Here is a 23384-nt window from a genome sequence, read left to right on the forward strand (position 1 = left end):
AATAAAAGCTCTATTTTAATACGGATTTCGGGCACTGAAACGTTCGCCGCATCCCGGACCACGCTTTTCCTTCGGATGTGTCAGATTACGGCTGTATTGCGCCGTCTCGCTCGCGCGCGCTTTGTAGCAGCGGGTGCGAGGGAGACGGTTAGTAGTGGTGGCGCGCGGGACGCGAACCGCACGAAGTCAGTCGCGGTCCGAGCGGCCGACCCGTCAGTCCCGCCCTCGGCTCCTTCGCGTTTTCGTTTAGTCTCCGTTCGACGTTCGAACGGTGAGTTGTGCTAGCGCGTGTGCGCACCGGCTACTGTGGCGTACTGTGAGGTTATAATGGACGCGCCCGGCGGAGCGCGGGAACCCCGCTTCGGGTCGCCATACGGGATGGGTCTCCTCGGGGACGTGGGGGACATGTACGGGGCCGGGCGCGCACCGGGGTCCCTGGGCGCGCTGCGGCCGGGGCTCCAGCCCTGCCCCGGCCCGCGCGGCGTCAAGCGACCCTCCGACCAGTGCTACGATGACCGCCCTTCCCAAAGCCTCAGCCTCGACCACTGCCCCATGCCTGACATAGCGGACGATGGCTATGCTTCGCTCCAACCAAAAAAATCACCCCCGTCCAATGGCAAGAAGACTAAAGGCCGGGTTAAGATCAAAATGGAGTACATAGATAATAAATTGCGGCGGTACACTACGTTCTCTAAGCGGAAGACGGGGATAATGAAGAAGGTGGGTCGCCGAGACCACTTTTGGCAATATTCCATAAGGAAACCGCCCGAGTGAAAGTGCAACAAAGTCCAACAACTGGATGTGTCTGCTATGGTAGCTCCCTGGGCATTGTTAAAAATACTATCTGACCTCAGTTGACAAAATGAAAAGACAAATAAACCTTTATTATGAAAAGTTAAAAAGTGTGCGCTCTATACAAATAAATAAAAAATCATCTTCGGCTTAATTTCTAACAAAGTTTACATAAAGTTGTTGTTGAATCTTAAAGAAAAAATACTCTACTTACTTTTAAAATGGTTTTCAAACAAGTTGAAATACAATTTCAATTTCCAAATGCTCAGCCGTGTAAGTCTGTATCATCAAATTTAAAATATTTGAAGTATTTTATGATATGAATCTGAATCAAGATAATGTATCAAAGAAATAATTGTAAATTCCAGAGAAAAAGCTATGTTCAAAGTAGTTTTAATGTACAATCACAAACCAGTGTTTATGTTCAAATCAAACTTATCAAAAAGAGAAGTCATTTTGCAAACTTAGTGTTATGTACAATAAAAGCAAACTTAAATACATAAGTTAAAGTTATAACGTTTAAACTCATTAATAAAGGTATGTAATTTCATTTTATCTGACTAAAGTAATGATCTTCATTTTGTTGACCAGCTTGGAGGTTATGTTGTAAGAGAGTGCATAAAACCTATGGAATATTGCCGAAAATGTGTCCAAATGATTATTTTACAACGCTTATGTATTATTTCGACTTGGCCGATGTCTAAAAAGTGCGTTTTCCATTTATTAAACGTGTTTTAGTGCACATTTGTGACGAAAGTTTTGACAGCTGACAGCCGAGACGATGTTGTTTCGTAAGTAATATTATTGGTATTTCCGTTATAAAATTAAAACATGGTATCTAAGTGTACTTAGTTGATTATATTATAGACTTATTTGATTGATATTTCATGAATACAAACGTGGAATTAAAGGTAAATAATATTATGACAATCAGCTGTGACAGCTGCATTTGTCATAAGCAATCACTAGATGGCGCTAGCAGTTACGTTTCGTGCAACTAGGGAGGTGCCCGAGAGGCTTTATTTCGATTATTCAATTTAAAAAAATTGAAGTCTGGGGTTCACTTATTTAATTTCAAAATATGAATTTATTGCTTTTATCGATGTGGTGCTTTACAGAAAAAAAAAACTGTTTATAGTACTTACCTGATTATTTTAATATTATTAATTTTGTCACTGATTTGCTTTTTTAACCAAGATACCTATATTTTAATCTGAGTAAATATCGAATCATTGTGCAAGTGCAGTCTAATTCATTGATTAGTTTAAATAGATACGAGTTACTAACCTAGTCCTGAATGTCTTTCGTAAGTCTACGTTTGCACCTAGTACGAGAGATGAGCATGATTACCTAATTAATTCTATACCCTAAAACAACGGTACATACAATAACTCAAATACAATCTAAGAGTAATAATAATATGGAGGAGGCCTATGTCCAACTGTGGACGTACTACAGCTGATATGATGATGATGATGATGATGATGATGACGATGATGATGATCATGATCATGATGATGAATAATAATTTTGGCGTATGAAATTTTAAATAATCAACCAACCAATGCTAGATAATTGGAGCTCCCAGACTTGTCGACGAAGACGAAGGTGTCGATTGAGTATAACATTGATTACTTATACTGCGACTGTGTTTCCTGAACACTACAATTTGGCCGCTTTCAAGTCCAGGGTGAATGAGCATTTACTAGGCAAGCGTGCTCCATCGTAGGCCTCATCCTCGCTTTCCATCAGGCGTGATTGTGGCCAAACGCAAGCCTATACTGCATAAAAAAAAAATGCAAAATTATTACATGTAGGTAGGTATGTCGTTTAATATGAACATACTTAATAAATTTTATAATAATTATTATTTATTTATTTTTTATATGTAATTAGTTCGTCCTTTTTATAATTTATTGAATCAGGCGTTACTTTGCAGAGGTCCATAATTCCATATCAATGAACTAAAAGAATTTCCTTGCTCAAAGGAAAGTGAGCAAGGAAATTCTCTTAGTTCATTTTAGTTCGTCCTTTTTATGTTTTGTAAAACCGACGGACGCTATGTTCATCTTTTTTCGTAGATTTATTTCTTCGATTATTTTTTAAAGCATTTTCAAATACTTTCTTTCAGATTATGACCAGTTCTGAAATTCTGACCCTGTTTGAAGAAAAAAACAGTCTATTTTTTTAGATCTAGAACTATTTTCGAGGTCTTATTTGTGAAACCTAGTTTGCGTAGGTATTCTTCCATCTCATACATTGTTTGTTCAACAAAAAAACACTAATGTCGTTTTCTCGTGTCTCGTTGTAATGAAGCGACGAAGTTGCATTTTGATCTGAGAGATTCGAATTCACTCGGTGTTTTTAAGCAATGAAAAGCCTGACACAGAACGGCAGCGCGCGTGCTCAAAAAAGTAATGAAATCCGTTCATTATTACGTGAAATATCGAAGTGGTAATTACCATACTTAAGCAGTAAGCATGTGGAACAACTTTTACTCTATGACGTTTGGAAATTCGCTTAAAATTGCTCTCAAAAACTACATGTCACCAACTGTTGTTCATTGGCAAAACGGGTTTGGTTGCGTGAAATTTGTTACAGTTTGACCGATTTGCGTGACCAAGTTTAATAATTTTATAATTATTTATTTCATATATGTGCTTGATTGCTTGATTATAAAGGTCAACATTTTACACTTATAGTGTTTAGCCTTACGATGGACGTTACGTTGCACTTGTGTTGTAAAGTTTTTCCCGTCACTGTCATGCTTGCTATCATTTTGAGCATAGCAAATGGTAGTCTAGTCTACGATTATACGACATCCCCATTTCTAATTAATTTATCGGAAAGAAACGACGATGATGATTTGTAATTTAACAAAGAAGAAAAAAAAACCCTAAAACTATTTCCGAAAAACCTGGCTTTTTTACCACGAAAAAATTAACAATCATGATTAAGTCCCGGTGCGGTTTTAATTATGAACAAAACGAGCACAAAAAAATGTCTAAACTTATCTTACTACACCTATTTCAGTAATAGGATCATCAAGTTTATAAAGTCATTGTTGCAGTAGTTTTGCGTTGAGTTCTTTCATCAAAAAAAATTGATGCCTCAGGTTAGGTAAAGTTAGAGTTGCACCAGGGTGCGATGTGTCTAAATTAAGCAGAACAAGAGCTCCGCTTAAGAGCGATGTTAATTTGGTATATTTCTACTATAAAACAGGAGCAAATATAAAAGTTTTGATTATAACTTCACACTTAAATATGGTTTTAATTTTGGTGATCGTTAATTACTTTTTTTGGTGCGATTTTCGGCTGTTGTAAATCGTTCTGTACAATTTGAACATAACGTGTAGTTGATATTGCTATACTAGTTACTTTATACATTAATATATATATTAAGATCACATTGACGTCGGGATCGTAAATCTCTGTGTTCAACTGTAAAATAGTTGGCTATAAAATTACTATAGCCGCGGATATAAAATCCTTAGATATAAAGACTTAATAGCCTAAGATTTCCCTACCAGCTTCATTACCGTAGACATTGTCAATCTACGCGTGTACGTCTTCGCGGACTGTGTAGGGATGTCCGTCAAAATTCACTCGACTCCGGCGCAAGAGGCGGGCTGCAAATATAAGCAATATAATAAGATTATACTTTACTTGAGTTAAAACATCACTGAAACTTGGTTATTTTTAAAACGTTAAAAATCTTACGTAGTGAGGAATCGTATTATTTGCGACAAAGAGACAAGTAATGAAAAGTCCGAAGAAAGGTAGGTAATTTTACCTCGTGGAAAACTATTGCAGGCTTGCTAAAGTAATTTATGTGTTGTTTCTCTCCAAAGGGTTGCTATCTTATGTGAAACTCACAAATAATCTGGTAGGTGCTGTGATTTCGTTGAAATTTATATCAGTATTTGAGCGCTCGTGGTCAAAAGGTTTAAAAGAATAAGCGAATGTAATGTTAATGGTAAGATAGCACGACTAAATGCGCGATGTTTTTATGAAAATAAATGTTTATGATTTATGATTTTGATGATGATGTTTCGTATATGCGTAGGGTTTATTATAGACGGGAAATGGAATGTCCTACAAAAGCTCATGGAAAACTTGCTAATTGCCAAAGAAAAATAATGTTTAGGCGATTTGATATCTACCTTAAAATATTTACATGCTATTTCTCTCGAGGACAGTGTTTTCGCAGTTCGAAATACTTGTATATTTCGACGAAACTTGCGATGAAATGGAGTATTCTTTACTCCTAATTTACTGCTAAAACCTTCTCGTTTGAAACGGGGTCCTCAATGAACAATTAACTTGCAAAAACATATCCTAGGGTTTTTTCTTAACCTATGATCAGACTTAATTGTTTGTTAGATCTATGCATATCCTGTAACTTGTGGCACAAGTCTCAGGTCGCGCACGCAAGCTGTCGCGCAGCGGGTATCAAAGTCGGCGGCGCGCTCTGTTGTTACTTGTTAGCTGTTTGCGCGCGCGTCCATCCGGCCTCGTTACCGCACCGGTACAGCCTTTTACTCATACGTAGTTAATTAATGAGCCCTTTTTGTTTTATGACATGAGATATGCTAATTCATTGCTTAGGTTGACTTTTGAGGGTTAATTTTTCGATTGGTTCCATCGACATATCGATATTTTGTTTGCTATATTATCAGACTTGGCTGATATGAATATGAATAATAATTTTATTATTCGCGAATACGAGTCGCTATAATCAATCTATGGCAAAAAAATAACAACATGCAATTATCAAAATTCATTGCAGATATTTTTTTGTTCAAAAAACAAATATTTCGTAGGTTGCTGGACCCCAGGCTATATATTTTTTCTTTTACGATATTGCCAACTGTTAAAAAACCTTTCCATGGCTACAGTGGATGGTTTTTAGAAATTATTTCTAATGAAAGAATTAACTTTCTCACTGAAATCGAAAAAGATCAGCGGCAAAGCGATAACAAAAGCTGACAGTTTCCTTTCCGAATTCTATCGTGATATTCGACGACGCATATTCGTTGATAAGTTAAAATTCGTATTCATTGCAGCACTACTTTAGACACCTCAACTCTAATCCCATCTAACGAATCCTTTGTTATTTTATCATTGTTCTTCAAACTCATTGACTGACCAAACATTGTTTCTAACTAACATCTTTAGTTAATTTAGCCCTCAAATGACGTGACCTTTCAATTAATAGAATAGCCTTATAACATGGGTTAGAGACTGATCACCCCGTAAGCGGGAGTTTAATTACGACGCCGCAGGGGTCTCGGCGGCGACACGGCATTTGTTGTGCATGCCTGTATTGTGCCCACTTTGTTATGTAATTGCCGACAGTGTACCTCTGGGCCTTTGATGTAGTCTGCTCCGGACGTAAAGGTTGTCTATGAGCCTTTATCGCGCGCGCCGGGCATTTCTCTCCGCCGTTTATCTTAGAGTAAAAGCATTTCGCTGTAAGTTTACACGCTTTTTAATATAAAATTCGGAATACGGTGATATATTTCACCCGGATGCAGATTCATTTTAAACCGCAAGATAAAACAGCTTTATAAAATATAATGACCCTCATTGTCTACTCCTTTTCTCGAAGCGTGAATTATACAGTCCGATACAGGCGCCCCGATAGTCCTTTAAGAGGACATTTTAATAAATTTAAAATAACGATTATCGTTGTCTGGCGGAGTCGTGATTTCGTTAGGTTCGTGGTTCGGTCTACGGCCGGAATAAGTCGTCACGAGCGATTACTAAATTAATTAGGACCTAGCTCGGATGTAGATTGCGCTCAAGATTATTTTCCCACACGACCCGACGTTTAGATCTTAACGTTTTGCAACTATTGTTTACTACACTAGATAGTTACTTAAATGAATTAACATAAACAAACAAGAACAAAAGTAGCTGTAAAATTACGATTAAAAATATAAAATCCATTTTTGTAATTCCATCAACTGTCGTAAGCCGAGATATAATTTTTCGGCTGAGTAATTCAGGAGATAACGCGCGGACAGGAGCGCGAATACGGGGCTGTTCCGAAATGAGACAATTATATGTTGCGCCTACACTAATTGCGGCGCGGGCGCGCATCTGCGACCCATATCTCACGGCCCGCAGTTTTGTAATGCTAATGCGGCGGGTGCGACCTGTGTGGCGGGCGCTGCTTTGTATTTTGGTTGCTTCTCCTTGATTGTGTTAGGCGATTAACTCATTTAAAGAGTCATTCGAATTTTTAAAAACATCGCCATTTGTAGACATTATTCTCTTATTTTAATTAATTGTAGTTTGAATTTGATAAAGATTATATTGAGATTAATTAATTCAATTTGACTATAAATTTTGTTATTTGTCAATAAAATTATCAGGCTAATTAAAACAATTATTTTTCGCCTAAAATAATCTTGAATAGATTTTGTTCTATTAGACTAAGTACTATCAAATAATGTGTAAAAGTTAAATCGATCGACTAAATATCCACTGCGTTACATCACTAGTGTGCATCACTATCAATCAGCGAGTGTGTTGTTTTTTTTTCGTTGTAGAATGGAACAGAAAGCGCCAAATACGGACTCCCGAATATTAGGAGAGCAGAAGTAAGTAACAGAAGGTTGTCCATCTCCTTTGTGTTTTGCGTTTTAAGCCATCTAGCGGCCTTTGTGTGAACTAATTGAACTTTGACCAGAAAAGTGTGGACTGTAACGTGCAACAATAAAAACCTGGTGGAATATCGGTTTCAACTTCAACAATCCCAGGAATAAAATATTTTCTGATATCGTTATAATTTGGAAATAGTAATGCGTTTGAAAATGTAATCAGTCAAAATAATTATATGATAAAGTAAATTCATAAATAAAAAAAATCTACCACAGATAAGTAAATAACAATGAAATTCATTCAAAGTCAGAAAGCACCAAACGCGGCCGTTTTTCCGATCAAGTTACCAGGGGTTCATGGCAATACAGTAGGTTGAGCCGAGCGTCCAAATTAGACTGATCTGCAATTTGACTACTGTGCGCATGGCATTACCGAGCATAGGGGAGGTCCTGTTTAATTGGACAGTGGAAAGGGAATGGCTGGCGCGCTGGCCCGCCTCCCAACACCTTGTTCAAACGCCTTGATGCTATGATCGCCTAGTACCTTGCGCTGTCACTTTGCAGTGTAGCCAGATTTATTTACAAGCACCGTTTATACTTATTTATTTGTTGCTTTTTAATCAGCTAATAAGTTACAGAAAGGGTTTAACTTATGTTAATTTAACGTCTTGGCTATCAATCTAATTCACCAGTGAATCGTACCTCGCGCGTTGTAGAACTTGTAGACAAGTTGTCATTGTCAATAGTTAAACTGATTAGTCCAGAAGATCGACAGTCTGTCCGGGTTCCGTACGTAAGGCCGACTAATCGGTGGATTTATCGGGCAAGCGGTTCGTTAGTTGTCGGTATTATCAAAGAGTTTTCGAGTCTCACGACCAGAATGTTTGAGGCACGGTTTTTCGAGAAAACTCTACATAAAACACAAGTATGTGCACGATTGCGCTGAGTGGAACATTGTATGTTGAATAGAAAAGTTTTAAATCAAGATTCTGATAAGTCCTCCTATGTTAACTGGGTATTAAGATTTTCCTAGTTGTATACGAACATTCTCCAGCAATAACGGGTCCATCGGATAGGATAAAGCACTTAAAACTACAGTTTTACTTACATCGTTTTTGATGTAATTGAACAGATATTTAAATTGCCTTATATTGTTTTCAGAAATTTCTGTTACAAAAAATTAAATACTTCGTAATACAAGTGCAATTCTTTGAATTAAGTACCATTTTTTTTTATAAATGGCACATATCTTTTCATAATATCGGCGCCTACAATAAAACAGCATTGTGGCATGTCCGGTGTTAAAACCAGATTGTTTTTTTTTATTTAACGTCAATCATAAATTCAATTCAATTCTTGAAAGTATAGCTCCATCGATACTATGGATACTATCGATGATTCCGCCAATGACGAGGTTGGATAAGACACTATCAGTTTAGCCGTTGTTTGGAAACGTCAATCATCACAAGTATTGCAAAGTTTGACACTAACTGCGATGCATCTGACCGAAGGTAATTATGAACGCTTCTATCACTTACAGGGTTGCCATAAAAAAAACACAACGCACTTTTGTTTTTATTTATTTTTCACGTTTAAAATTTTATTGGTTACAATCGCGTCACATCAAACTTTTATTCTCAAATGGAACGCTAGCAAATAATAATTAAACGGCAAATTATGCCGTCAAGGAATTTACTTTGCGCGGTGAGAAAATGAATACTGCAGTTAAACTGCAGCGAGTTAATTGAAAAGCTCGCTCTTCACCAGCACCTGATGTTAACACCTTTGTCGTTAACTCTTGATGAGTTCGAGGGCAAAAACGGCTCCCAGAAGGTATGGCATCACACCTAATTGGACCACTGATAGATACGTTCGACAGAAAGTTATGAGGCCTACGTAAAATTTAAATTTCAAATTTTGCGCCTGGAGTTTTAATAGTGTGGGCAACGCAATTTTAAAATTGAAATTGCCACTTTTTAATTTCTTCATTGTCATCGAAGGGCGTCAGCTTTTAACGGTATTTTTGATGCAATTAGTCTCGTCTTTTGATAATTTAAAACATCACCTGGGTTTTAGTGGCTCGAATTTTTTTTAAATAGTTTTTAATGCAAGCTTTTTTTGCTGACTACTTTTTATTGACTGTACTCGTATTTTTATCAATCCTTAGAATTGGATGAAATTCGACCTGTAAAATTTGACCTAAGCAATCATACATACACAAACTTTACATGTTAAATAAAAGCATAGTCAAAATACCACAAACGGGACTTATCCCGCTAAAACACACAAGTAATATTCAACCACATTGCAGTGGCCGTGGTCACGAGTAGACTGAAGTGTAGGTTATCAAGTCTGCCTAGCAGCGCGAAATCACGAAAGTTTAAAACATTAAATAAAAGCATAATATTATAATAAATATTTAATAACAGCAAAGGAAAAACCTGCCAGCCACAAACTACGAAACAATCTATTCCAAATTTAATAAAAAATATGTGCAAATGACGTTTACTATAAATTGTCTAGCAATAAGCGTTACCATACTACGGCAATAAATAAACTGGCAGCACCCTTAAGCGCCCTTCACACGACAGCTGCGCAAGCGACGTGTAACGAACGACAACCTGTTAGACCGAAATAGTTCCAGGTAAGTACCACTACTGATAAATAATACTGGATACCTAGTACAGTAATTAGTAGAAAATTCTATAATTTTGATGCGGATATCAATAGAAACATCTGAGATTTACTAATTATACAGATAATTAATTGAATTACCAAACCGCTTACCACATTGAAGCGCAGATAAATATGTTGCAGTTCATAAAAATAACTTTTTTTTTGTATTCTAAACTTTCTAAATTTGAACAATTTTCATTCTTTCCTTCCACCCGGTAGGTTCTAATTTTTAGTGACAAAATTTTGAAAACAATCGATTTTTTTATCGACAAACGTAGAATTTAAGGCGGTCCTTTTTTGAGTGATCGCACTTAATGATGCCTTGTTAGCGAGGATTGTATTAAAGTTTTATGAGGACCATAATCTCGTGATATTAATTGTAATGCCTTCTCATCAGCGTCGCTTGTATTATCAGAACGCACGCGATCTTACCTAAGTGCTCAATGATAATGAAAATAAATGAAACTTGCACCCGAAATTACAGGGTGACAGTTACAGGCGATTGGGTTAATTTGATAAAGTATTTCCAGCAGATTTTTGTTTTCTAAACGTGGTCATGCCTTTGAACGTAAAAGATCCTGAAAAACATATACTCTCAATTACTTTGCAAGAACAAGAACACAGCAAAGTTTCGATCGTTTTAGAATTGTATGTGGTATACCATCAGATCAGAAGGCTCCGCAAATTCGCTATCTTTAAGATCCTTGTGGGACCGCCACCGTATTTACAAAAAATTATATCTAAACTTAACCTTCGAATCTCGGAAAGAAATCAAATCAAACGTCACACTTTGTTTCTTTATTGAGCTGTTAACCTTTAATGTGTATGTTAATGTTTCCTGAGGTCAAGAAACAGTAATTATAGTACCTTATCTCAAGTCCATCGCTCCGAAAGGAACCGAATCGCCATAGAGTCCGTGTGTTGTCAAATTTCTGAGCGCCGTGGACTCCCCATACATTATGTATCGGTTCGGTAGCGGGAAATTCATCCATAAAACATCGCGTAGTTTTTATTTGATTGCCTTTCGTAAGTGCACTGAGACATTTTTTAATCATTCGGAAAAAAGCAAACGATCGCGGATTTCGGTGGGAAAGTGCAGGTTCTGCAGTCGTTACCATGCAATTGGACAATACCAAGTTTTTGCGGGTATTGTCGGTTTTAGTGGAATTTGGTACGTTTTGGAACGGGATTGGAGTTTGGTAGGACTAAGGTGTTGGAAAGGTTTGGTTTTTCGGGTGGTTCTGCTGGACAGTAGCCCATTGTCATGGTCAGTATGACCACGGATTGGAAAGAAATTGGAAATTGGCTGGCGTTTTCTGTCAGTCGGTCAATAGTCACGTTACTCTTATGTAGGTAGGGTAAACCTTGGCTTATCGTTGATACTTGATACTGCGTGATAATTTTAGAAATTAGAACAATGACATTTCTGCTAGCCCGATTGCAAAAGCATAGCTTGCATTTCCATAGTGAGATCTGTGTAAGATAAAACCGTAGTATCACCGAATTACAAGTATTACTGATAAGCCAGGGTTTGCACTATTTGTAGATGGAGGGCTATCACAGTGCACCCATCGGCGCCTTCAGTAGTCAGGAGAGCCTCGGCTTCCCACGCCAGCGGCCGCGCCACAACCTCGTCACGTGCGCGCCCACTCTCCACCTACCAACTCATAACATTGCGAAAAAAACCCAACGTAACTCCCATTTTAACCTTGAGATTTAATGCCTTCGTTAAATTACCGCATGTGGGCTACTTAGGCCGTATCATAAGTTTCCTTCAGTATCTTTTGTTCATTGTATTCGGAGGAATAAAGCTTTTTGCTCTGCCGTTCTCTTGAATTAAATCAGCCGTAGGTGATACCGGTACGAGCATCCACTAGTCTTTTCGCTTCGAACATACCTAATTAAAGCTGTAATGTTTTGTCTGTGTCTAGCAAGGGCAAATGTCAAGGTGATAGACAAAGACGAGCGAATTTTGTACATAAGTACATATGAGTAAGGGACTATAAAGCAGAGCGTAATTGTGCATAAATGCTTCAGCGGGGCGCCGCATTAATGAACCATTCGAATAATCGCAATAATTCCCGTGTCGCGTGTTAGTCGTTAATAAAGCTATTTGTCGGTGGCACGACAATTTACATTTCTCCGGGAGTCCTGGGATCCTCGTGGCTCGGCCTCGGGAACGACGTATTATTGTCCTTTTAGGGAGGGCGGCATCTCTTAGAGGCGCTTGGCTTCCTCAGAACCTTTTATTGGGACCACCTGTGTTTGTCGCTCGGACGTCTGAATTGTCCCGTAAATAAGGTTAGCGGAATATTTGCCTGTTCAGTCTTAATGCTATTTAGTGGCTATGTTGTTAATTTGCATAGGACCGGGAAGGGAATTAGCATTTAACGCGGCCCGCCACCGCCGTTCGTCTTCGATTGTATTGCCGCGACGTCAAATTGCATTAGATTTTCGATCGACGAGCGGGAACAAGCGCTCCCGAGTTACGACCAGCGCGGTGCATTAACATGTGAGGTAGCGGAGTAAGTCTTGTCGGACAGTGGTATAAAAATGTCTCGCACGAAACACAATTCATGAGAACTCGTTCGGGAGCGGGACAGGCATCAGCGGGGCCAGTCGCAGGTGAAATGTATTGACAACTGGTCTTCCTTGATGCGTATCGGTGTGATGCTATCGCGCGCGGCGCTTCAGACGCTACTCCGACTCGTTGCATTGTGGAGATCATAGATATAGCTTGTTTATTTAGCGCTAAAATTTATTCAGCAATGAGAGACCATTAAGGAAAGAATTATTAACAACCGGACAGGTTTATGTTCATAAACTCTGGTAATAGCGTGTTGAGTTATGTTTGTTTTTTGGTGTACCATTAATGAATTGAACGTTTAAGTAATATATTTATTAAATTCATGTCCAGCGCTTGAAAGAATTCAATTTGCGAGCGGTTGTGGTCCACGCGATGTAACTAGACCAGCTACAGATTGTAAGAACAGTCTCAATGAAATTCATAAATGAAGGTCGAGCGTACAAAATGATAGCCTGCGTGGACAACATTCGATAAATGGTAATAAGCGAACAGGAAACTTATGGAAGTCGGGCGACACAATAAATTAAGGGCACAGCCGACGGTCATTCATAAAGCAATCTCGCTTGTTTATGAATGAACCTGGCAACGGCTAGAGCGTGTAATTATTGACGCGTTGCTATTGATAGCGCGTATTTGCATGCTAGGGCCTCCGGCTTGTGGGCTGCTCATTGTCCTTATGCTGCCGATAAACATGTTTTATAACTTGTAACTGCGCTTGATGCAAATTAATGTTCGCGATCACGTTAGCTACTGCACTTTATAGAATAGAATAGAAAATATTTATTTTTGAACAACTACGAGTACAATAATACAGCTAAACAAAACAATAAACATATACATATGTAGTTGATACAAAAAAAGGACACCCCTCAGCATGTGTCATGGCACGCGGTGCCACGACGCTGATTTTCAGTGGGTCCACAGTAACTTAAAACTAAACCAAGTTAGACAAACACAAGATGATACATGACATACACTACTACATACTTACGTTGCTATAAAAGCTTGCTGTTGCTGCAAAAAGACCTGCGATTACATCATTAGAATGAACTGGCCAAATCCATCTATCGATTGCTTGCAACTCTAGTGATATCTTTGGTCCACTAGCGGGAGGCCTGACAACACTGTCTTCCAATTCATGGCCGCCACTAAAGACGGCCGAATGGCCAATTGGTTAGAGAACATGCCTGCGAAGCTTGACGTCCCGTGTTCGATCCCCGGCCCGGGCAATTATTTGTAGGAATAATACAAATGTTTGTTCTCGGGTCTTGGATGTTTAATATGTATTTAAGTATGTATTTATCTATAAGTATGTTTATCCATTACCTAGTACCTATAGTACAATCTTTGCTTAATTTGGGACCAGGTCAATTGGTGTCAATTGTCCCATGATATTTATTTATTTATTATTTTTTCCTTCAACGCGTATGCGTCTTTGGAGCGATGTGGCCTGTCCATTGCCATTTCAACTTACATGTTCTCAATAATCGTGAATAATGTTAATATCCAATTACAATGTCTTAATAAAACTGATACGTTTAAATAATCACGATAAGCTTTTAATAAAGCGATAAGTATCATTAAAAATGTGTATTGGCGTTTCTCGAGGACTACTGGGGTTACGTTAAGCGGTTGCAGTCGGTAATTATTGTTTAAGCGGCGTTTAAACTAATGCGCGCGCGCCACTGCGACGCCAGCCTCCGATTACTGACGCGTGACAATTTCAGCGTATCGAGAACAACATTCACTTCGATACAGCGATCAATAATTATCAAATTCTCTGCCGATAAAACGCCTTTTAAGTTAAATGACAAGATTTCATATTTCTAAGACTATAATTTGATTCGCTGTCTTTTTTCTGTTTGGAAAGAGAAAACGCTGATATTTTTAAAATTTCGCTACAACTATTAACTAATTTATTACATTTTTTTTAGATGTGCTTATTCTAAAATGGCATAACTCCAAAACTACGACACAATAGATCCATTACTTTTGTCTAGTCTCTTAAAAAAAAGATCACGTAATTCTGACGTAGACGTTGCATAGAGACGTTGTCAAAATTATAACAACTCTTTTTCTGGTGAAAAAGGCAACGGAAACATATCTATTCTGTCGTAATTCAGCCATATTTTTAAATTTTTTGATTTTTTTCAAATATGGAGAAATCATTATAATAAATATTTTCCCATGTTCAGGAGGCAAACTCTTTCGATTCCTGTAGTAATTCACAGGTGTTATAAAAATGAAATCTTGTCAATTACGGGGCTACGTCTAAAATATGTTGTTTCTCGGTTGACTCGCCTTAATTTGCATATATATTTTCAAAAAATATTCTAAGACATTAAAACACATTGAAAACCTGAAAAACATGGCAGCTCCTCATAACTTCGTGATGCTTGCTTCCACTTACACAAAGCCGTTCTGTTTTCATTCATGGCGGCATTTCTAAACAATATCAATATTCATCGTCAATTATTCCAATAGTTTTGTTTTTAATTGCGCCATAATCATATGAACTATCTTTACTCACCTTTATTACTTGTTCTTAGTTTACCTTTATTGTAATACTCTATAATAATAATAAAAAGCACTCGTTCCGACCTTAATGCTTTTATCTTCCATCCGACATGTTCGCTGTCGTCAGATCCATCCTTTTCTTATGCAGCTCGAGCCTTATCGTCCACAGCCATTTACATGCAGTCCCGCTATCCGAGGAAGCGACTGGTTCACACTGATACATTGCTTTTTTCTGTAATCAAGTTTTCGCCTGCGCCTGACGGCCACTCAAAACAAACGCACCGAGCTTACACATTATACCGTCATTTTCGCTGTATTCTGCACTTTAAGCTGGCGCATTACAGAAACAAAAGACAGAAGAGTTAAGTGGTACCCACAGTTTTCTTTTTAAAGTAGCCAGTTAAAATCGTAATTAAAGTAGTAGCTTCAACAGGCTGTACGATAACGAAGCCTGTCCGCCTGCTACTTTCACTTTTCGATCATTATTCGCATTGCAATCGTTTTAATGGGAATGAGGAATCGGCAAGCGTCAACCCCCTATGGTTATTTACGTTCGCATTCTTGATTTACGGTACCTAATGTTGTTAATTAATTGTGCACACTTGAAAAAAAAAGTTGAATTAGGTTGAAATAATCTTGCTTAGTTATTTAAATTACCTCTAATCTGTGATGCCGTCTGCGTTTAATCGAACAAAGTAAATAAGGATTACAGATATGTACATTACATGTCACAGAAAATAACAGGAACTTAACAGAGTGTGGAGAAAACATCCCTTTGCTCTTGGTCTAGACACCCCACACATATTTTGATCAACTCAATCGTACTAGTTCAGCGTGTTCTGGTTTTGCTGTTATTTAAAAAAAAACTACACTTTTGCTGATACCAATATTGTGCCCAACATTTGTTTTACGTTAAAATTTAGTGAGTATATCATGTTAACTTGTGGTGTAGGTAGTGGCTATTTGCAAATTTCAATTTGATTTTAGAAAAAGTGATTTCTGCCACGCTTATTGCAGTGCATTCTCAGCAAAGATGATTCCAAAAGCGCTGGTAGACAAAAAAAGTAAAGAAGCCCTCTGCGTCCTTGATTTTGATTCGATTACGTTATCTGAGTGCGAAGTTGCAAACCTGACGGCCTTAACGTCAGCAGCTTAAAAGGATCCTCCGTAAAGCGAAGGCGTTGACGCGGCGTCGGCAAACAGCGGGCACGTGGCGGGCGCGGGTTGGCAAGATCTCGGCCCGTTTAAACCTTTTACGACTAATCCAGCCTCACAAATATGGCAACCTGGCCTTTCATAACCTGTTTTTGGGGTTTCCTCAGACCCTTATGCGTTACGCCACGTGTTTTTTAAAGTTCAACGCGCTTCAGATTTAGATGCTGATAATTGTTTTTATTGTTGTTGTTGAATAAAAAACTATTTGTGATTTGACAAAGATTATGGGCGCTTTCAGCCACGTAATTAAGAGAGGCCATTCATTGCTCAATGTGAGACACAGATATTATTATTATTATTATCTAGCGTGGATTGATGTCCCACTGCTGGGCAAAGGCCTCCCCCCATGTCCTCCATTTCTCCCGATCCAAAGCAGCTTGAGGCCAGTCGTCAAGAAATATGTCCAGGTCGTCCCGCCACCGAGACACAGATATAGGATATTTCGTTTACGAACTGAGCATTACCTTGCTAAATGCTTGCTGTTATATTTAATGAAGATATTCTGATCTACTACGAAAGCGACAGTTTATCTCAAATTAAATCTCAATGGAATCATATTAAATTCGCCACACATACCCTTGCAACCGGTGTATCCTGAAAACTAATAAACGTTAATGGCGGACATTTAGCCTTGTACCGTCACCAGCAACCTGTCCCATAAGCCAGCTGAGTCCACATAGCTCATTACCATAGGAATTGCGCTGTCTTGCCGTCCACCGATAATAGGGTAACACCACTAACACCTCGGGCTACAGTGAAAGTGGATCGCTAAATGGTTCAGGGACTGTATAAACGTCATCAACTTTACTATGTCAAACGTGCCACACAAAGCTGTACTCAATCATCTATTTGCAAATCATGTGCTACAAACGTAGAAGTCTACTGTGCCTCTTCAATTAGCCATTTGTAATTTGAAAGTCCCCTCATAAATGATTTATCATCAGCTCGCGTCTTCGTAGCGCGCATTAAATGTTCAGTGGTAACTCGGTGGATCCTTTAATAACGACTTTAATATTCTTGTCGGTGCGCGCTAATAATTAATGTTAACAACTTCTTGATACTAATGTGTGGCCGGTAATGCTCGTAACTTCCAGGAGCTGCGTAAGTTTCCCTAAGTATGTAGCCTGAACAATATTACGCTCGTTAACTCGAATATCAACAGTTTTAACACTCATTTGCATTGCATTAACCGCTGACATCTGCCCGTTATTTTTTCCAATAAAACAATGATATGGTTAAATTAATGGTTGTTTGCAGAATGTTGCCGAACAAAAATACATGCCGTGATGGTTACTATGAAGTTGTTAAAAGCATCGAAGGCGATGAAGACGCGGTATTAACCAATAACATTAAAAGGCCGTTGAGCGCCGGTGCTGCGCACGGACAGAGACTCGCAGAGTATTCTCAATATTAAATTATTATTATCTGTTATTACGAGTTTATGCGCTTTCAGGTTTAGCGTTCTCGGAACTGTGTCTGTTAGTGTGACGGGCGGAGTTTAACAAGCCGGGCTTGCAATTAGGCCCTGCTTACCGGGCATTAATTTTTGGCAATAAAAGACGAGCGCGCCTGAAATGATCGGTACGCTTGCGCGATGCGCCGTGGGAAAAGCGGTCGCTTTGTGCCCCATTGTAGTCGCAATTAGCAGTTTTTTTGACGCACTTGCTGCTGAAATGTCGCGTCGCGTAATGCCTTGTCCCGAATGTTTTCCATTAATTTGTGAGTTGCGTACATCACCGGCGCCGTCAGCGCTCGTTACGTTGATTTTTTGGGTACCGTACGCATCGAAATTATACGGGTTTGAGTCTCGATTTCACCGAACCCGGAATCGAAAGCAGATACCGAAATGTTTTCTCAAATAAACTGAATTTTAGTGTCGTGCAATTGATCGACCCTTCTTTATTTGTAGTTGCAAAAATGAATAGGTATTTACAAGAAGCATATTTTAATCCAAAATATTATAATCAATGTAATTTATAAATAACTTTCAAGTATATTTTTAGCTTTATCACCTAGTAGGTAATACGATAAGCGGGTAAACGAAAATCATAATTATATGCGACCACAAAAATCTACGTCAACGTATGTTTCCCTTCCTTGTTATTAGCCAAATTAGTTGCTAAGGAATAAACAAAAACCCGTGTACCTACTACCTTCGCGATGGTTAAATTGTGTTTTTTGCAATTCGTAAGTGCTTATTCACGTGTGAAGGCTCTGACGAACGTTTTTCATTGTCAGTCGACCGTTTAAAATTTCTCTCGCAACTTTAATACAATATTTTTTAACGACGCGCAATTTTGTTTCTTTCGGTGTTTCTCACGATGCATCCTTATCGGCGCATCTATTGTCGTGGCGCATCGGGATTACATTATAGACTTAATTTTCTTTAGCTTCAGCGGTATTGGTTTCATCTTTACCGTTATCTGAAACTTGCTTATCTATTTTGTAATATCGATCTGGCAATATAAAGTTGTAGTGAATTTTTAACTTACAATAACTTGATTGTTGTGTATGGTGGAATCAATATAGCTAAAACCGCGACATATGCGACAGCTAACATAAATGTGCGGGTTCGGTTAATCAAAAATATTTTTGATAGTGACAGCTGTTTCAGAACAGGGTTAGAGCTATTTAGATCCCACCACAGTTCATCTGTTAATTATTCTCTTTATCAAAGCAGTTTTTCTTATTAATAATGAATAAAACACAGTGTAAGTTATATACAACAAATTCAATCAAATTGTTCCACGCATCTTCGTCGTTTAAAAAATGTCCGCTATCATTTAATTGGTGGTGCAAAGCTCATCCATTGCACGTCAGCTATTTCATGCATCCGTTGCATCGTTCCCAGCGCTAACTAGGCGATCATCTTGTTTATAGAGCTATTAGTTATCGTGCCATCGATTTCTGTATCTGATCTTGTGGACGGCAAAAAGTGCCGTTTTCATCGCCCGCCGCTTGAAACGAGGCGCCGCTGCAACTGCTCCAGGGCTGGTGCAAATTAGTCACCGAATTTTTTTATCTTTAGAAGTATTATCATCTTAAAAGCTATTAAATTCATTCTTAGTTTTGACTAGACTGTGGTTATTTTTTATCGCTTTGGATAATGAAACTACTGTTCTAGTTGTTGATTCGTTATCATTTCGATAGGCATCGTGTTTGTAAGAAGAACATTTGACTGAGCAAAAAAGACGCACTATCGTTTAATATGCCATCGATGGAGATGCCAATAGCGTAAACATGCAATATTGTGTTAATGCAAATTTTAGTAATTAGATATTTACAAAATTTGCAGGAAATATTATTACCTGAACTGTTATTTAATAAAACTTGCTGCAATTTCATTTTTTTATAGTTCACTGTTAATTACTGTACACTGATTATCTTGAATAAGCTCCAGATATTCAGTTCAATTCAAATTTAATTTCGACGCAGTTGCACGCGTCATCTCGATTCACGAAGAACATTTATGATTTTGAAAGGAAAAAATTACATTTTATTGAAATTTCCTTAGACAAGAACAAAGTACATAATATGAATTGTTCCTGTTAGATACCCCAAAAGTATTGCGGGCCAATAATTCCAGAAACAAATTATATTTGATAAGGTAGTTTAGTTTAGAAACCTCTATGCCATTTTTGTGGCTCTACTTGTAGAACTTGTGGTAAATATGAAGCCTTTTAAGTAAAAAACGATAATCTATAGAAATAGCATTACCGTTTTCACCAAAGTTTACTAATGCAGTTTTTGGTTGCGGTTTAAATTACCATTATGAAGGTTTTCAGGAAGTTTCATTATTAATTATTAAAAGGCATAGAATTTTAAACTAAAATGAAATTCCTATTTAATTGTGCTTAATATTCCCTATTTGCATATTGACAGTTCATACGCATTTGCTTTGTTAAATTCCCATCAATTATTGTTTGCTTCCAGATTCTTTAATGACATAATTATAATCAATATATCGAGCCGCTGCTTAATCCGATCGATTCGTTAATTCTACATCTACATCTCGATCACTTGCAAAAATTAGGTCCAGCTTCCTGTTTACACTCTCGCCTTTTTACTCGCTTTCGTCCACGACCACGTATTAATTATGACAGTTCTTACGGCGCTGCTTAACTCGCAAGTTTATAATTAAATTTGTAAAAGTAATCACGCATGCGCGTAATGGTGCTTAATTTTGACAGCTACAGATTGACGTTCGTATTTTTGAAATTGGTGTTCGGGTAAACTCGTGCGGTTTCGGCGGGGAACGGGTTTCGGCAACTGGAACATTAGTCCGGCTCTTTTTGCAATAGCGCTTTTTCAACCGCCGATCCGTCAATCTTTGCTAGGCAAATGTCTTTATCGCTTATGGGATTATTTTTACCGGATTATTGCATCACTGGGGTATTACTCGATATAAGTCATAGTAATGAGATAATAGAAAGTTACTTAATTATAGTTACATGTGTCTTTAAGTAGTTATTCTTGCTATCCGTTCTCACACCTTGAAATTAATCTTATTAAATATTTCCCCTTCAGTAACATCAATTTTACTTCTTTACTTTTAGCTAGACCTGCTCTTTTTCGGTCGTGTTACTAATGACTGTTGCCTTTTACCGAAGTTCACACTTTAACATTTATTGTGTGAGTTGATTAATCTTCTCACACAGTTCCATTTTGACCTTCAGTTAGCTTTTCATCCTTTAATGTTCCTTCTATGGTATGAATGAAAATAAGCGTCGATCAAAAATATTCTTTCATTGCACTGTTTGAATTTTTCTGCCAATTCTTAAAAGTGTAATAGTTCTCTCAATTAGCTAGTATTTTAATTTTAATCTTTCTGTTTTCTTTCCCGCGGTAACCCTACTCAGGTCAATAGTGAAGTCAAACGAAGGTTAACCGTGAGCTAATCATCTTAATCCTATTATTGGTTTAGACTTCGACAAAGTTATTTTTAACTGTAAAACCGACGATGCTCCTAGATAAACTTTAATCGATTCTCCGAAATATTAGAGCGCTTGCAACGTCACTACGAAGTAGATTTGGTATAAAAGATGTCAAGTCAATGATAGAAAAGTGCAATTTGCTAAAGTGAAATGTGTATATATTTTATAAATATGTAGATAAGATATATAAATATGTATATAAGAAATATGTATAATATTATTAAAATTATTTATTTGAGTACTTACCTATAATTTAAAAATAAAACTTGCGTGTAAAAAAAAACAGTGCAATCAAATGAAGGAATGGTAATATGATATGGGATGTTTGGTTGATGCTTATTTTATGCATCCTGTAAAAGTAGAAGGAACATTAAAGGGCGAAAAACAATACGAAACAATACGAAATTATGTGGAGAAGAGTAGTCAACTAACTCTATATAAATGTTGAATTGTGGACTTAGGTAAAAGGTGACAGTCAGTCAATTCACTATTTACAGATTTTACAGGAACGAAAAATAGCAGGTCTAAGTAAAAATGAAGAATTTATATTACTAAAGGGAAGCAATTAATAAAATAATTTCTAGGTGTGAGAACATAAAACGAGACGCATACGTTCAAAGACTAGTAACTTTCTATTATCCCCCCCTCCCTCATAAAAACCTTATAAATGATGCAAGAGAGGCCTATGTCCAACAGTGGACGTCCTACGGCTGATATGATGATGATGATGATGATCTCATTACTGTGACTTTATATCGATTTTTGTGACCGATAAAAATGATCCTTTAAGAGATATGTAGGTACATGTTATTGGACGGTCGGATAGCCAACGGGTTGGAGAACCTGACCACGAAGCTTCAGTTTGCGATCCCAGGTTGGCGTAAAAAAATTGTATGAAGAACGCGGATATTTTTTCTTGAGTCTTGCACTCAAAGTGTGTTGCTCGTATTTTGTTGCCTAGACTAGAACTAGAACCCATTGTGTGTGTTTGTACAGTGGGTGGAAAAGTGTCTGGGATTAGGTGAATTTTTGTCGATTTTTGCTATGATTTTTTTATAGTGACAGAAATGTAATTGTAAATAATATTACAATCGTCGCTATCTTTACATTGATACTCATACAGAAAGACTATAATTTCTGCAATTGTTCAACATACTCGTATAAGGAAATTTAAGCCGAAGGGTTTTTTTACAGTCAGTGCGACAATTTGTTATGTAGCACTATGCATTTGATGTAACTGATTCTTAGAATTCATGACGTCCATACTGTCATCATATCCATATGTCACGGTTTCATTTATATCAGCCATTGAGATATACTTTTCCTGCTTTGCTTTGATGAATAAATTGTACAATTTAATTAATTTGCTTTATGAATATTATAGCTCGTTAACGATATAAAATTTTAGTAATGAAATTAGTAACTAATTCTTGTGAAGCAGCAGTGCAGCAGCAACGTTGTTTTTTAGATAAATTGAACGCCGCGTGAGGTATTAACCGTTACAGGGTAATGTACTTATCATTTATGTCTCAATTGCCAACCCTTCTTTTGTTAATATGCTCTTTAAAAAATTTGTAATTGTAATTTTGTAATCAGGAGCATTTGATTTATGCTGCGTTCGAAAAAATTCGATCGAACTTTTCGTTTATTTTTAAATTTGAAAGAATTGTATGGTATACATTATTCTGTTGAAATTTTTGTAGGTAATTGTACTCAAATCGATCATTGTTGGTGTAAAAGCCTTATTTCTGTTAGAAAAGTTGGGTTTTAGATTTGTATAGGTCGCCGAATTTAGCAGTGTTCATTGCTCATAGTTGAGTCTGTGTTAGGAGAGGTAGGTTTTTTAATGAAATATGTCAGAGACGTCGTGGCTTTTTGTTCATTCATTAGTAAAATTTTAAGTCACCAGCTTCAAAAATTCTTTTTCATTAACACACCCAGAATCTGAAAAATCCATTTCGTAAATGTTGGGAATCATTAAAAATCATTTGTATTTTATTTTGCTTTGCAATATTATTAAATTATTGTTTCGATTAATTTTTTTTTACACAAGGTT

The 23384-nt window shown here is 37.4% G+C and overlaps 1 protein-coding gene across 2 annotated transcripts in view; it reads left to right on the forward strand.

Annotated features, from left to right (window-relative positions):
• Positions 1–201: 201 nt before the first annotated feature.
• The window catches only part of bs (serum response factor blistered), a 308064-nt gene continuing 284881 nt past the window's right edge, over positions 202–23384 (forward strand). For both annotated transcript variants that reach the window (XM_074098939.1, XM_074098940.1), the window contains exon 1: positions 202–720. In XM_074098939.1, the coding sequence (XP_073955040.1) occupies positions 328–720 (393 nt within the window). In that variant the 5' untranslated portion in view covers positions 202–327. The remainder of the gene's footprint in view (positions 721–23384) is intronic.

The sequence above is a fragment of the Choristoneura fumiferana genome, chromosome 16 (assembly GCF_025370935.1).
Source record: "Choristoneura fumiferana chromosome 16, NRCan_CFum_1, whole genome shotgun sequence".
NCBI lineage: Eukaryota > Metazoa > Arthropoda > Insecta > Lepidoptera > Tortricidae > Choristoneura > Choristoneura fumiferana.